At 37.1% G+C, this 16,239-nt stretch overlaps 3 protein-coding genes across 3 annotated transcripts in view; 2 read left to right on the top strand and 1 right to left on the bottom strand.

Moving 5' to 3' along the window:
* LOC127499880 (trypsin-2-like) overlaps nt 1–15,491 on the top strand; it is a 41,945-nt gene extending 26,454 nt beyond the window's left edge. The window contains exons 3-7 of the mRNA XM_051870566.1: nt 13,143–13,277; nt 13,394–13,544; nt 13,753–14,003; nt 14,445–14,581; nt 14,677–15,491. Of these exons, the coding sequence (XP_051726526.1) occupies nt 13,238–13,277; nt 13,394–13,544; nt 13,753–14,003; nt 14,445–14,581; nt 14,677–14,826 (729 nt within the window). The 5' untranslated portion in view covers nt 13,143–13,237 and the 3' untranslated portion in view covers nt 14,827–15,491. The remainder of the gene's footprint in view (nt 1–13,142; nt 13,278–13,393; nt 13,545–13,752; nt 14,004–14,444; nt 14,582–14,676) is intronic.
* Nucleotides 1–16,239, top strand: part of gnb5b (guanine nucleotide binding protein (G protein), beta 5b) — a 349,428-nt gene that overhangs the window by 83,173 nt on the left and 250,016 nt on the right. The window lies entirely within an intron of this gene.
* LOC127499882 (E3 ubiquitin/ISG15 ligase TRIM25-like) overlaps nt 1–16,239 on the bottom strand; it is a 223,337-nt gene that overhangs the window by 23,266 nt on the left and 183,832 nt on the right. The gene's annotated exons all lie outside the window — the stretch shown is intronic.

Here is a 16,239-nt window from a genome sequence, read left to right as displayed (position 1 = left end):
ACTTTATGAACTTCTTTACTTGCAAGATTGATAATATTAGAGAAAAAATAATAACCATGCAACCGTCTACTACAGTATCGTGTCAGATAGTGCATTGTAGTGTCCCTGAGGAAAAATTCAATTCATTTACTGCTTTAGGAGAGGAAGAATTGTCTAAACTTGTTAAATCATCAAAATCAACAACATGTATGTTAGACCCTATACCGACTAAGCTATTGAAAGAAATGCTTCCAGAGGTCATAGATCCTCTTCTCAATATCGTCAATTCATCTTTATCATTAGGATATGTACCAAAAACTTTTAAGCTGGCTATTATTAAACCTCTTATTAAAAAACCACAACTTGATCCTAGAGAATTAGTCAATTACAGGCCGATCTCAAATCTCACTTTTCTGTCAAAAATACTAGAAAAGGCAGTATCATCACAACTATGTTCCTTTTTAGAAAGATATGGTATCTGTGAAGATTTCCAGTCAGGATTTAGACCGTACCATAGTACTGAGACTGCTCTCATTAGAGTTACTAATGATTTGCTCCTATCATCAGATCGTGGTTGTATCTCTCTATTAGTGTTACTGGATCTTAGTGCAGCATTTGACACTATTGATCACAATATTCTTTTAAATAGACTCGAAAATTATGTTGGCATTAGTGGAATTGCATTGTCATGGTTCAAATCATACTTATCTGACCGTTATCAGTTTGTAGTAGTAAACGAAGACATGTCATATCGATCACAAGTTCAATATGGAGTACCACAAGGCTCAGTACTAGGACCGTTGCTGTTCACTCTGTACATGCTACCCTTGGGAGATATCATTAGGAAGCATGGCATTAGTTTTCACTGTTACGCTGATGATACTCAGCTCTATATTTCTTCGTGCCCTGACGAAACTTACCAATTCACAAAATTAACGGAATGCATAGCTGATATAAAAAATTGGATGACCAGTAATTTCCTACTACTAAATTCAGAAAAAACAGAGATTCTAATTTTTGGACCAAAAACTTCTTCACGTAATAACCTAGAATATTGTCTAACACCTGATGGCTGCTCTGTTAAGTCTTCATCGTCAGTTAGGAACCTGGGTGTGCTCTTTGATACCAATCTTTCATTTGAAGGCCATGTTACTAGCATCTGTAAAACCGCATTCTTCCATCTTAAAAATATATCTAAACTACGACATATGCTCTCAATGAAAAATGCAGAACAGTTAGTTCATGCGTTCATGACCTCAAGGCTAGATTACTGTAATGCTCTACTGGGTGGTTGTTCTGCTCGCCTGATAAATAAACTACAGCTCGTACAAAATGCAGCAGCTAGAGTTCTTACTAGAACCAGGAAGTATGACCATATTAGCCCAGTTCTGTCAATACTGCATTGGCTTCCTGTTAAACATCGTATAGATTTTAAAATCTTGCTAATTACTTACAAAGCACTAAATGGTTTAGCTCCCCAGTACCTGAGTGAGCTCCTAATTCATTACAGTCCTTCACGTCTATTGCGATCTCAGAATTCAGGCCAGCTGATAATACCTAGAATATCAAAATCAACTGCAGGTGGTAGATCCTTCTCCTATTTGGCACCTAAACTCTGGAACAATCTTCCTAGCATTGTTCGGGAAGCAGACACACTCTGTCAGTTTAAATCTAGACTAAAAACGCATCTCTTTAACCTGGCATACACATAACACATTACCAATTTATATTTTCAAATCCGTTAAAGGATTATTAGGCTGCATAAATTAGGTCAGCCGGAACCGGGAACACTTCCTATAACACCTGATGTACTCGTTACATCAGAAGAAGAATGGCATCTACGCTAATATTAGTCTTTCTGTTTATCCCGAGGTTCACCGTAGTCAACCGGATCTGGGCCGTATCCAGGTGAGACCAAGGACCTGCACCTTGACACGACCACAACGCAGCACTGAAGTGTCAGTAGAGATTGAGTCAACTAGATCTTCCACTGTGAGGGCCTCATCGACACAACAGCCACGACACAGTTCCTCAACAACTGTCCATACCGGCGTGATCCTCAATACAATCCTCAATTGGATGGAACTGAAATAAATACTTTTAATGCTGTGATCCTATTGGACTTATGATAGCAACCTGAATTGTAACAAAGCACTGTTGGCCAGAGGAGAACTGGCACCCCGACTAAACCTGGTTTCTCCCAAGGTTTTTTTCTCCATTTTAACACCAATTTGCCACTTGTCTGCCACCTAATGTCACCTGATGGAGTTTGGGTTCCTTGCCGCTGTCGCCTCTGGCTTGCTTAGCTGGGGACACTTGATTTGACATTTGATATTCAACAGTGCTTTGATCTGCCTGCATTGACACTATTCTTTAAGAGCTGCTGTGCAGCCAAACAATGTACCAGTTATCAATGTAAAGCTGCTTGGACACAATCTACATTGTAAAAAGCGCTATATAAATAAAGGTGACTTGACTTGACTTGACTATGGCGAGTCCCCACAAGGATAGTAAACCAGACCTGTGTGTATGTAACAGTGACAAACATTTCCACTTCTTTCTTTACTTCTCTAAACTCCACACCACCAATGACAAAACAGCCTCCACAAACCCAGATCAAGGGTAAGAGATTGGCCAAATGTTTTCCCACAGGTTTGGAGTGGTTTTGTTGCAATGGATGCGTAAACTGGACCCACACTTACAGTTTCAGTCACAAAACAGATTATGAGTATACTAAAATTGTAGCTGTAAGGTGTACTTCATTCTGTAAAAATTATGTTTATTCTAGTGCTTTTAATACAATTCAAGCACATCTTTTAGCTAATACATTACTGTAGGGTTGTCAAAAGAAAGTTGATACTCAAATTTTAAAAATGTAATGGTACCAGTCTTTCTGCAGTACCGGTAGTATTGAATATTGGGTCAATCCGGTACCCGCTGACAGGCACTGCTTTCAAATGCTTCCACGCGTATTTGTGTGAGCGTGCTGTGAAGACTCAAACGGATCTGTTTACAATGTGTTTTTGCAGCGTTGAGCATTGTAGCCAATCACAGACATGTTTGTTCAGCACGTGAATGCAACGGCAAATATCTTATTTATAACCAACAAATGTCAGGGAAACAGGACCCAGAGGCGAAAGAGTGCGATGAATACAGTTTTAATCGTCCTTCAAAAAAGAAACATAGGCAGTCTGCCAAGTGCGGAGACACACACACACTCGCAGCTGAAAAAAAACAAACAGTCTATAATGACAACAAAGGGGAGCCGCAGAGCCGTCTCAGGCCAGGGTATCTTCAGGCTGGAGATGGGAAAACCCACGGCCGGCAGATGGAGAGACCAGGCAGAGGGAACCGAAGATACAGGTGGTGAGATCCAGAGAAGGTGTCTTTGACTAGGACTGGGACTAAGACTGAGGCACATAGAATATAACAGGTCAAAAAGGTTTCTTAAGACAGCGAGGAGCAAACGCCAGCGAGGGAAAGCAATAATCCGACACTGAAGCGCGGCTAGCAGCAGAGCAAAGAAGGGAAAACAATCAGAGAAGAAACGCAACAGGTGCGTGAACAATCAGCGCGAACGCTGAGAAGAAATGAGCTGCAGGTGAAAATAAGTAAAAGAAACGATAGGAAGAAAGGAGAATATAAGGAGCAATTAAACCTGGTTCATGACAACAAAGTATAATGACGAAGTAAATAAGAGATTCATTGTGCAACACAGACAGATTTTTTGATTATAACAGGAGTTTTCTCTCAGTCGGTGAGCTTGCGCTGCAGCTAAACTGAAGTGATATCAGCTTCATTGATTATAAAGGCATCACTCTTTGCTCGCTTTCTGTATATAGCCCATTCACAATTTGAATAAAGGTTTATTTTTCATTCTGCTAAGTACACACTTCAAATTTCGAGAGTGACAGCTGTATTAAAATGAGAGATTGAATCTGGAACTGCGATGTGTGACAATGGACAAGACAAAAAAAAATCTGATTTTCATTTTATTACTAGCTTTTCAGTTAATTTTTTAATGCAATGTTTATTTAACCTAATAATATTTGAAGGCTACATGCTAATGTTTTAATATATTATTTACTTATAATCATTAATTGCATTAAAATAAACTAATTACATTTAATATATTTAATTTTCAAATAGTTAAATTAAAAAAAAAAAATACAATAGTTACAACAGTTTTTACTACCGAAATTGGTACCAAGAATTGTGAAATTTGACTGGTATTGTTAACGACTACTGTAATTTTGCGACATTTCTGAATTAATTGCACAGCTCAGCTATTGCTTGGACCGCAGATAATCTCAATCTCTCAATCTCACAAAGTCAGACTTAATAAATTGTCTGGCATGATTTTACCTAAAACAGGAGCCCCATATTTCCTTATTTATTGACACTTTATATTGCAGATTACTGACACAGTCAGGTGTTTTCAGATAATACTGCACTAGTATTAGCCATAGTGAAGAAGGCCCATCAGCGCCTCTTCTTCTTGAGACAACTCAAGACCAACTGAGGAAATTCGTAATGGGCTTCAGCATCTTCAGATCGTTCTACACATGCACTGTAAAGACCATCCTGTCCGGCTCTATTACCACCTGGTTTGGAAACAGTACTGCTGCAAACCGCAAAGCTCTGCAGAGGGTAGTACGAACAGCCCACCACATTGTTGCAGGTGAGCTTCCCTCCCTCCGGGACATCTGCAACATGCTCTGTGTAAGGAAAGCCCAGAAGATCATCAAAGATTCTAGCCACCCTAGTCACTGACTCCTCTCATTGCTACCATCAGGAAAACGCTGCAAAAGCATCAGGGCCCGCACCAGTCATCCACGGGACAGCTTCTTCCCTCAGGCCATCAGACTGCTGAACTGCAACCGATGTACTATTGTACAAACTATACCAGTAACATAACACAACACACAAAAATCAACATTATGTATACTATGTATACATCTCCCATAAGTCAACTTCCTTGTGTAATGTGTATATATGTTTATGTATTGTATTTGTTGATTCTGCTTTCAGAACTGCCTGTGCATATTTCTGTATGTATATTTATTGTATATGTATGTGTACAATACACTGTATATGTGTGTATATTGTATACTATTGTAAAATTGTATTGTTTAATTATATTTGTACAAAATTGTAAACTTTTATTGTTCTTGTATATTGTATTGCAGTAACACTTTCCCTTTGTAAAGGGTTTATAAAGGTGTTTGTTAATGAGTAATAAGTTATAACTGCATGAATAAAAAGGGCGACTTTAATGCAATACCTGCCAAATAGTGAGCTGTTTTTAACTCACATGTTATAAATGCTTAATAAATGTATTTATTAACACTTATTTAACTCAAAACCAGATTCCTTTTTTATTTCATGATGCAGCAAAAATTGACTATCATAATTAGACTGAAGGGTGTTGTATTTGTGGTTTTCTTATTAATATCTCATGACTGCCACTTTTTCTCTTATGTTGCTTACCAGAAGTTTTTGTCTTACCCATGATACTCTCCAAAAAGGTCATGATGCCTATCCACAGCTTGTTTATCAAGATGAAATAGAACCTTTTTTTTTTTTTTTTTTTTTTTTTTAATCAATATATTTATTATTTTCACATGAACAATTTACAGAATCAGTTCAGTATACAAGAAACTATTTTTTCTAAAAACCCTCTCACCCCTGTCCAACCCCTCAAGAGACAGAACACTTGCATGGACCTTATTACAAGGCCTTGTGCTGATGTGTAAGATAAAAATTATAATAATAATAATAATAATAATAAAATAAATATATAAATACATTAAAAGTTAAATTAAAAAGTTAAAGTAAAGAAGGGTTATATTATCACATCAGCATTTTCAATCAATATAACATTTAAATTATTCAAATATTCAATAAATTTGCCCCAAATCTTTTTGAACATCGATGATTATTTTTTTCGAATTATACATTATCTTTTCCACAGGCACATAGGACAAAAGTTCTCTAAGCCATACAGGATGACTGGGCGGTTCTTCTGATTTCCAATGTATAGCTATACATTTCTTTGCTGCTATCAGAGCCATCTTAACAAAACGTAAATTCTTCCTTTGATCAAATTGCCCGATTCATTGCCCAAAAGTAAACACATGTGAAACATTTATTCATGAGTTATAAACATTAATAACCTGTGAAAGTGCACCTTAATGTAAAGTGAACACATGCAAACCATTTTTAATGAGTTATAAACATTAATAACCTGTGAAAGTGAACCTTAATGTAAAGTGAACACATGTGAACCATTTATTAATGAGTTATAAACATTAATAACCTGTGAAAGTGAACCTTAATGTAAAGTGGAAACCTGTGAACCATTTATTAATGAGTTATAAACATTAATAACCTGTGAAAGTGAACCTTAATGTAAAGTGAACACACGTGAACCATTTATTTATGAGTTATAAACATTAATAACCTGTGAAAGTGAACCTTTATGTAAAGTGAACACACGTGAATCATGTATTTATTAAAGCACACACAGAAGATAGTATTTTTTTTTTCCTGGTGACATATTTTATTGTTGAAATATTAATAAGCAATTCATGATTATTCTTGATATCATGATAAAGGATACTGTAACTTTAGTATTTGGCCATCCACACAGTACCTGCGCGTGACAGAAGCGGGAGCGCCGGAGCGGTTATTTGTTTAAGATAACTACAAACTAAGACAGCGATTACACATATAATATACAAACTAACACAGCGATTACACATATAATATAAACACTTGAAAAATAGTCTGCAATGTCACCTTAGTTAGCTTACTCATCAAATCAGTAACGTTAAACCCAAAATTTCACTTCAGAGCATGTCGGAACAGTACTGGTAACTGCGACTTCTTCTCATGATAGTGGCAAGGCTTTATTGGATGCTCACTAGCGCCAACTCCTGTCACATGCCAGAACACGCATGCTTAGTAATGTAACCCTGAAAGAGTGATGTGACCTGAAAGAGTATATAAAGTATAGCCTAATATATTATAGTCACGTCTAGTTTTCTAATAGTTTGTTCTCCTACATTTTTGTTCAGTTATCTTCATAAGAAAAAATAGTACTGCTGCATCTAAATCCTGCTTCCTCACCGCTCTTTACAACCAAATGTGACAATAATGTATAATATGCAATGTAGTAGGCTATATAGTATAGTAGGCTATATACTGTCAGAGTTCTGTCACTTTTGTTCTAGTGTATTCTTGGTTTTGTGACAGAGCTCTGACACTCCTGTATGCTCTTGTCTTTGTTTCTTGCCTCATGCGTTCTTGTCATGCTTGTGTTTATGTTTGCTGTGAGCACATGGCTTGTCTTGTGTTTCCTTGTGCCATGTGCTCACCTGTCTACTGTCTGGACCCCGCCCATCTTGTTATCTGTTCATTGGATAATTTGCCCCACCTGTTCCACAGCATCAAGCCTAGTCAAGTCAAGTCAAGTTGTCTGTTATGTGTTCCCACTTGGGGTAGTTTTGGTTTGTGTTTTGTTTTATTTCTTAATAAAAGCCCATTATCTGCACCTTTGAATCCTCACTCTTTCCATCCAACCACAGACCGTGACAGAACAAACCAGCCGTTAAGAGGACTCAGCAGAGATGGGTATCTTCCTCTTCCCATCTCCTAATTTCAGGGGCATAGAGGATGATAGAGCCAACATGGGAACTCGGCAGAGAAGGGACTCACACCATCTGCCAAGCTCTTCCCAGAGCCCACCGCCTGCCCGGAGGCCTTCCCAGAGCCTGTCGCCTGCCCGGAGGCCTTCCCAGAGCCCGCCGCCTGCCCGGAGGCCTTCCCAGAGCCCCCTCTAGTCAAGGAGCCTGCTCCAACCCATGAATCCGATCCTGAGCCCACTCCAGTTCATAAGTTTGCCTCAGAACCCACTCCAGCCCAGAAGTCTGCTCCATTCCAGGAGTGTTTTGACTATTCAGCGGTGACCAAGGAGATCAGCCCTGAACTTCCTGTTTGCCTCAAAATGACGACTGAAGTCGTTTCTGAACTCTGTGTTCAACTTGACACGACCGCAGAGGTTGCACATGAACTTCCTGTTTGTTTCGACATGATCTCAGAGGTTGTTTCTGAACTGTCTGCGATGCTGTGGTGGTCGTCTGCTTCACCGTGGGGGTCTTCAAGCACGTCTGCACTGCTGTGGTGGTCGTCTGCTCCACCGTGGCCACACGATCGACCTGCGCCACCCTGGTCACCTGACCAGTCTGTTTTAGGCTGGCCTCCTGCCGAGCCTGCGCCACCCAGGTCACCTGACTAGTCTGCGCCGCCCTGGCCACCTGACCGGTCTGTTTTAGGCTGGCCTCCTGCCGAGCCTGAACCACTCAGGCCACCTGATCATCCGGGACTCCAGACATGTCTGAGCATCCCTGGCTCAACCCTCCCTACCTGGTCCCTTCTAGTGACTTTTTGGGCCTTCTGCAAATACTGAGCATCCAATAAAGAGAGCATCCAATAAACCCTTGCCACTTTTCATGAGAAGAAGTCACACAGTTAGTACTGTTCCAACATGCTTTGAAGTGAAAATTTGTGTTTACTGATTTGATGGGTAAGCTAACTGAGGTGAAATCGCAGACTATGATTTTCTAGGGTATCTTAAACAAATAACCGCTCCGGCGCTCCCGCGCAGGTACTGCAAGTGCGGATGGCCAAAGCCAAATACTCAAGTTACGGTGGCCTTTATCATGATATCAAAAATAATTATTGAATATTAATATATATTAATATGCTAATGTTCGGTAACGGTGCATTCGGTCATTGATTTAAACAACTGTTAAATAAAATAATACATATTTAGGTGCCTTTATTTAGCTTGTATCAAATATGTTTGGCTTATTAGGTGTGATGCTTATTATCTTTTTTGGAATACTTGAATAATTGTTTCTCTGAATGTTTTAATGTTAGTTTACTTGCATAAGCCACTTTTCATGAAAAGTCATGCTCTGTCATTTTGTGCTGTAAAAGAAAAGTTTAAACTTTTTGTTTCAAGTTTAAAGTTGTGTTTACTGATACAAGCATCAAAAATAAAATATTTCATCAGAAAAAAAAATAATCTGTGTGTACATTAATAATTAATAAAATTATTAATGTACACACAGTGTATGTACATTAATAATTAATAAAAACATGATTCACATGCGTTCGCTTTACATTAAGATTCACTTTCACAGGTTATTAATGTGTATAACTCATGAATAAATGGTTCACATGTGTTCACTTTACATTAAGGTGCACTTTCACAGGTTATTAATGTTTATAACTCATTAATAAATGGTTCACGTGTGTTCACTTTACATTAAGGTTCACTTTCACAGGTTATTAATGTTTATAACTCATTAATAAATGGTTCACAGGTTTCCACTTTACATTAAGTTTCACTTTCACAGGTTATTAATGTTTATAACTCAATAAATGGTTCACATGTTCACTTTACATTAAGGTTCACTTTCACAGGTTATTAATGTTTATAACTCATTAATAAATGGTTCACATGTGTTCACTTTAAATTAAGGTTCACTTTCACAGGTTATTAATGTTTATAACTCATTAATAAATGGTTCACATGTGTTCACTTTACATTAAGGTTCACTTTCACAGGTTATTAATGTTTATAACTCATTAATAAATGGTTCACATATGTTCACTTTAAATTAAGGTTCACTTTCACAGGTTATTAATGTTTATAACTCATTAATAAATGGTTCACATGTGTTCACTTTACATTAAGGTTCACTTTCACAGGTTATTAATGTTACACTGCTGTGGATAGGCATCATGACCTTTTTGGAGAGTATCATGGGTAAGACAGAAACTTCTGGTAAGCAACATAGTAAGAAAAGTGGCAGTCATGAGATATTATTTAAGAAAACCACAAATACAACACCCTTCAGTCTAATTATGATAGTCAATTTTTTCTGCATCATGAAATAAACCAGGAATCTGGTTTGGAGTTAAATAAGTGTATTAATACATTTTAAAATTTTATAAAATTAATAAATATTAATAAATACATTTATTACTCATTTATAACATGTGAGTTAAAAACGGCTCACTATTTGGCAGGTATTGCATTAAAGTCGCCTTTTTTATTCATGCAGTTATAACTGCATTATTAATGATTTATAATGCATTTGTAAATGACTTATTACTCATAAACAAACACCTTTATAAACCCTTTACAAAAGGAACCTTAATGTAAAGTGATACCTGTATTGCTAATGTAACTTGCTAAATGCGCAATGTCCGGACCACACACCTAAGCTTTTCACGCATCATTTACCTGTAAATTCTGTAGTGACAATAAAAGTGAGTTGAGTTGACTTGTGGGTCTACTTAATGAAGGAAATGACCTGGCTTACAAAAAAAGAGAGATTGAATAATTTTCAACTCATGTAATCCAGCTTTTCTTTTTAATTAAATGTTGACTAAAGAGATAACTATTGATAACTTCTAACCTTTCATCAAAGTAAAACAATTGAAAGTGGGGGGAAACTCACATTATGAAATAAATGTTTTTCTCCAATACATGTTGGCCACAATTATTGGCACCCCTAGAATTTCCTATGAGTAAAATATCTCTGAAGTATATTCCCATTCATATTTACATTTTTTAGCACACCAGGGTGACTATAGGAGCATGAAATTATCCAGCCATGACTTCCTGTCCCATGGGAGTACAAATATGTGTAATCACATAGGCCAAATTCCCTTAATCATTCATCACAATGAGAAAAACCAAAGAATATAGTTCTGATATGCAGCAAAAGATTGTTGAGCTTCACAAAATAGAAAATATCTATAAGAAAAAAGCTAACACATTGAAAATCCCCATTTCCACCATCAGGGCAATAATTAAGAAGTTCCAATCAACTAAAGATGTTACAAATCTGCCTGGAAGAGGACATGTGTCTATAGCGTCCTAATGCACAGACTCTCCAAAGATCACAGCTGGAGAATTGCAGAAATTAGTTGAGTATTGGGGTCAGGAAGCCTTAAAAAAATTACCAAACAGCACTTACATCACCAAAAGTTGTTTGGGAGGGTTTCAAGAACAATCTTACTCACTCATCCAAAAACAAACTCCAGCATATTCAGTTGTCAGACACGACTGGAACTTCAAAAGGGACCTGGTTCTATGGTCAGATGAAACTAAAAAAAAGAGCCGTTTGGCAGCAGATGGGATTGGTGCACACAGGGATAAAAAGTACCCCATGCCCACTGTTAAATATGCTGCTGAATCTTTAATGCTGTGGGCCTATTTGTTTTGCTGGAGGTCCTGGACATCTTATTCAGATACATGGTATCGGTATCATGGATTCTATCAAATACTAACAGATAAAAATCAAAACCTGACTGCTTCTGCTAGAAATCTTATAATGGGCCATGGTTGGATCTTCCATCAGGACAATGATCCAAAACAAACACCAAAACCAACACAAAAATGTGTCACTGAGCACAAAATCAAGCTTCTGTCATGGCCGTCCCAGTTCCCTGGCCTGAACCCTATAAAAAATGAATGGGGTGATCTGAAGAGAAGAAGCACCAACATGGAGCTGGGAATCTGAAGGATCTGGAGAGATTCTGTATGAAGGAATGGTCTCTGATATCTTGTCAGGTGTTCTCCAAACTCATCAGGCATTATAGGAGAAGACTCAGAGCTGTTATCTTGGGAAAAGGACGTTGCAATAATTGGGTGCCAATAATTGTGGCCAATGTGAACTAGAGATTTATTTATTTCATAATGAGCTTTTTCCCCCATTTTCAATTGTTTTACTTAAATGAAAGGTTTTTTAATGAAAGATCAAACAGATAAACAATGCAGATTTATTTTCACCTTTGCTCATATTTACCAAGGGTGCCATTAGTGGAGGGCACTGTATATACATTAACATTTATATGTACTAACTGAAAATACTGTACCACATGTAATTCATTTCTTTTAATGGTGTTGTAAAGTAGTAAAGCTTTTAAAAATGTACTTAGTGGAAGTATACATTTAGATGAAATATAGTGTACTTTAAGACAGTGCAGTGGTTCATTGTTTAGGTGTTTATATCAGACTGTGTCAATAAGAACAGTCCCTCATTAATTACAGTAAAATAAAATGGTGCGGGATTTACTTTACTTACCGTACTGCAAGTGCAGATGGCCAAAGCCAAATACTCAAGTTACGGTGGACTTTATCATGATATCAAAAATAATTATTGAATATTAATATATATTAATATGCTAATGTTCGGTAACGGTGCATTCGGTCATTGATTTAAACAACTGTTAAATAAAATAATACATATTTAGGTGCCTTTATTTAGCTTGTATCAAATATGTTTGGCTTATTAGGTGTGATGCTTATTATCTTTTTTGGAATACTTGAATAGTGTACATACATAGTGTACATCCCAAACAACATAGTGTACTTTAAGACAGTGCAGTGGTTCATTGTTTAGGTGTTTATATCAGACTGTGTCAATAAGAACAGTCCCTCATTAATTACGGTAAAATAAAATGGTGCGGGATTTACTTTAAAATAATTTTTCAAAAGTGTGATTTATGTTGGTTTAATCACCAGATTGCCTGATTTGGCTCATTTTCCTGTGGACCCCCTGTGTTCCTGAGTAGTGGTATATTTTAGACACACAGTTATCTGAGAGGACTTGGTTTAGTAAGCATTAATATCTGACATCAACATTAATCAATAAGCTTGCTATTAATGGCCTTGACATTTTAATATCACTTATTTTCTAGTGTCTTCAAATCTCAATGAGAATATTGGTTAGTTTAATTTGGTCTGTTTTTTTTTTTTTTTTTTTTACAGAATAGTTATAGTGTTGTTTTTATAAACTGTTAAAAAAGTGTTAGTTGTGTAGAACAGTTAAGTAAACCATACTGTACATAATAAAAAGTCTTCAAAGTCTTAAGTTTTGTGTCACTCAAAAAGTAAAACAGCATTTTGGTCATCTGTTTTTATGTAAGCTTTATACTGTCATAAGTCAATGCTTCCTTCCAACACATGTTTTTTTTTTTATGCTTATGGAAAATCAAATTACTGAAGAACTGTTGTCTCACATGCTCATTGTTACTTCCGAATCATTTGCTGTGATCTTATTGGTTGTTCTGTTCTGTAGGTGTGTTAAAACAATCGCTTAAAAGCATGAATGCTGGTCTTGAACTTTGCAGAAGTGCTCTAAAGCTGTGAGCAGACCTTCTCTCCTCCACTGCAATGAAGACTGTTGTGTTTACTTTGCTGGTTGTGGCTGTGGGTATGTAGATCTCTCGTATTAGTCATTATTTATGACAATTGTTAGTTTATAATACACTGACATGTATTATAAATAGTCTTTAACATTAATAAAAGAACAATTCATTTTTAATGAAGTTTGCAGCACAGGTGATAAAATCATTGGAGGTTATGAATGTCCGCCCCACTCTCAGCCATGGCAAGTGTACCTTACGGATGGGCGTAAAGCGTGTGGAGGATCTTTGATTAATGAAAGATGGGTTGTGTCTGCTGCTCACTGCAATTTCATGTGAGTATATAACCTCCCTTTTTAAGTGTTTTTTTTTAAACCTACATCCCCATCAAACATTCCTTTTTCACAATGGAGTACCTTTTTAAGGAATCGATTAGCAAACGGTCGTTACTGTTTCCTCTTTCTGAATGTGTACACTGAAATTCAATATTCTAATAGAATAAACATTATATTAGAGCTGAGTAAAATGTTCCTTGTCAATTAGACGACTCTTTCTCCACGTCCACTTGGGAAAGCACAACGTGTATGTTACTGAATGCACAGAGCAGAAGATCAGGGTGGAGAAGGAGATTCGTTACCCGAAATATAACGATCAGCCTAATAACAATGATATCATGCTGATCAAGCTGAGAAAGCCTGCCATCTTCAACAAGTATGTAAAGCCAATCCCTCTGACAACCAGCTGCACTTCTGCAGGGGAGCAGTGCTTGGTTTCTGGATGGGGCGACACTGAAGGTGAGATGGCTGAGTAATGAAAATCTGCTTAAACTTTAATATAATATTGTCAGGCATAAAAACATGCATTCAATCATTAGATATGTCAAGTCAAGTCACCTTTATTTATATAGCGCTTTTAACAATGTAGATTGTGTCAAAGCAGCTTTACAGTGATAACTGGTATATAATTTTGGCTGCACAGCAGCTCTTAAAGAATATGGTGTCATTATCCATCTTAAGTAAACTCAGTATTGATTCATTCCGATGTAAGAATCAATAGTTATTAATTTAGTTATTTTATCTATATCAGCACTGGCGTAAACAGTGATGTCATCATCTAGCTCAGTTCAGTTCGCATATAGTGGTGTCAATGCAGGCAGATCAAAACACTGTTGAATATCAAATGTCAAGATATGTAAAAGATGACAAGTTTTAGCACATTTTATATTCTTTTTCCAGTTGGCTCTGCTTCTGTCCTGCAATGTTTGAATTTGCCTGTACTCTCAAAGACGCAGTGTAAGCGTGCATATGGTACAGTAATAACTGAAAACATGTTCTGTGCTGGATTCATGAAGGGAGGCAAAGACTCATGTCAGGTATGTCATTGACTTAGTTTTCCTCTTTATATGCATTTTATATTTTTATACAAACACACAATTTTGTCCTTTTCGTTTTCCAATTTTTTTCTCAGGGGGATTCTGGTGGCCCTGTAGTGTGCAACGGGAAACTAAAAGGTATTGTTTCCTGGGGCAAAGGCTGCGCTCAGCCAGGCTTTCCTGGGGTTTATACTGAGGTGTGTCGCTACACTGACTGGATCAAAAACATCATAGCTAATAACTAACTCTTTGATCAGCCTGGCCGGTCCTTTACAAGTTCATTTTCCTAATTATCTGCAATTAAATTCAGTTTGAAGTATGTATGTGTTTCTATCTTGTATTTTTATTTTTAATTCATTATGTTTTTAAGCATTTTTTATTCATGTTTGCTCCCCACCCCTTACACTGTGCTGCTACAGCAGCATGGCAAAATTAAGTACCCCATCATGTGGGTGTGCATGTCACATGGAAAACATTCAAAGCCTCAGAGTATCGACAACAAGGCCATCAGAAGATGTAATTTCTTACATACAGTAGCTAGTGCACTAAAATTCCCATTACAATGTTAGAATGTTATGGCTTAGCAGACAGCCAAGTCACATCTGTTGCCTCATATGCACATGGTTTGTACAGAAACACTGTGTATTGACTAGGCTATGTTTCAGCTTCTGAGGGGAAAACTGGAAAACGGAGGGGAAATCTCTGAAGCTAGAAAACTCCGGATTTAGTTTACCCATGGTTTAGAATGACTCAAGGATAACTATTGTGTGAAAAGCCCTTTTATTGGAAATGTGTCAATAGAATTATGATGGATTATTTTGGTATTTCTATTTTTTTGTCTAAGGTAGATTTTGCTATAGCTATAGAAAACTGAACTCTCAGTGAACAATAAAGTCTTATTAAAACCCTGTTAATGTCTGGGGCAAGCAGTTTCATTCACCGTCTCTGTTGCTCTACTCTTTATAAATCAACACTTTCTAATAAATTAATTGATTTTTAGACAGAAATTTGTTTAGATGACAGCTGAGCAATTCTGTTTAGGGACACACTCCCCAGTCTTCATGGGTCTTTGGGTTTAGATAAAGGGGTTTGAGTGACTAATAATCAACATTTAACCTTATAAAAATATTTATTTAATGTTATCCATGTTATATTCCATCTGCAACAATAATGTGCATTTTTATAAAGGTCTGTTTGGCCATTAACTTAAATGCATCATTATGCGTTCTCCACATGAAAGACCCACGACTGGCAGATCAAAGTGCTAATTTTTTCTCAATATGGATGGGAAATTAAATTAAATGAAATGTGTAGGATTTTAACTGTGACAAGATGACTGACTGGCCAGTTTATGGTGACAGGAAAGAAGGCCTAACTAGGACGAGTATTGGGCCATTAAGTGAAAGCAACGAGGAGGAGGACCCTGAAGAGCATGACATTGGACAAAATAAAATGTTTGACAGGGATTGTCCTGAACTAGATATTACCCTCATTGAGGAGAACTGAAAGTTATCTAGGGAATATCTTTACCCAACCATTACCTCCACATTAGCTCTCTCTGCACCACCTGCTTACACTGGCAGGCCTCTCAAGAACCATGTTGCCCTCAAAGACATGCTACTATCTATGAGTCCTATAATATGCAGGCAGTCAGAGAC

The sequence above is a fragment of the Ctenopharyngodon idella genome, chromosome 18, assembly GCF_019924925.1.
Source record: "Ctenopharyngodon idella isolate HZGC_01 chromosome 18, HZGC01, whole genome shotgun sequence".
NCBI lineage: Eukaryota > Metazoa > Chordata > Actinopteri > Cypriniformes > Xenocyprididae > Ctenopharyngodon > Ctenopharyngodon idella.
Note: the sequence above shows the minus strand (reverse complement) of the source record. Positions and strands in the feature narration are given on the sequence as shown.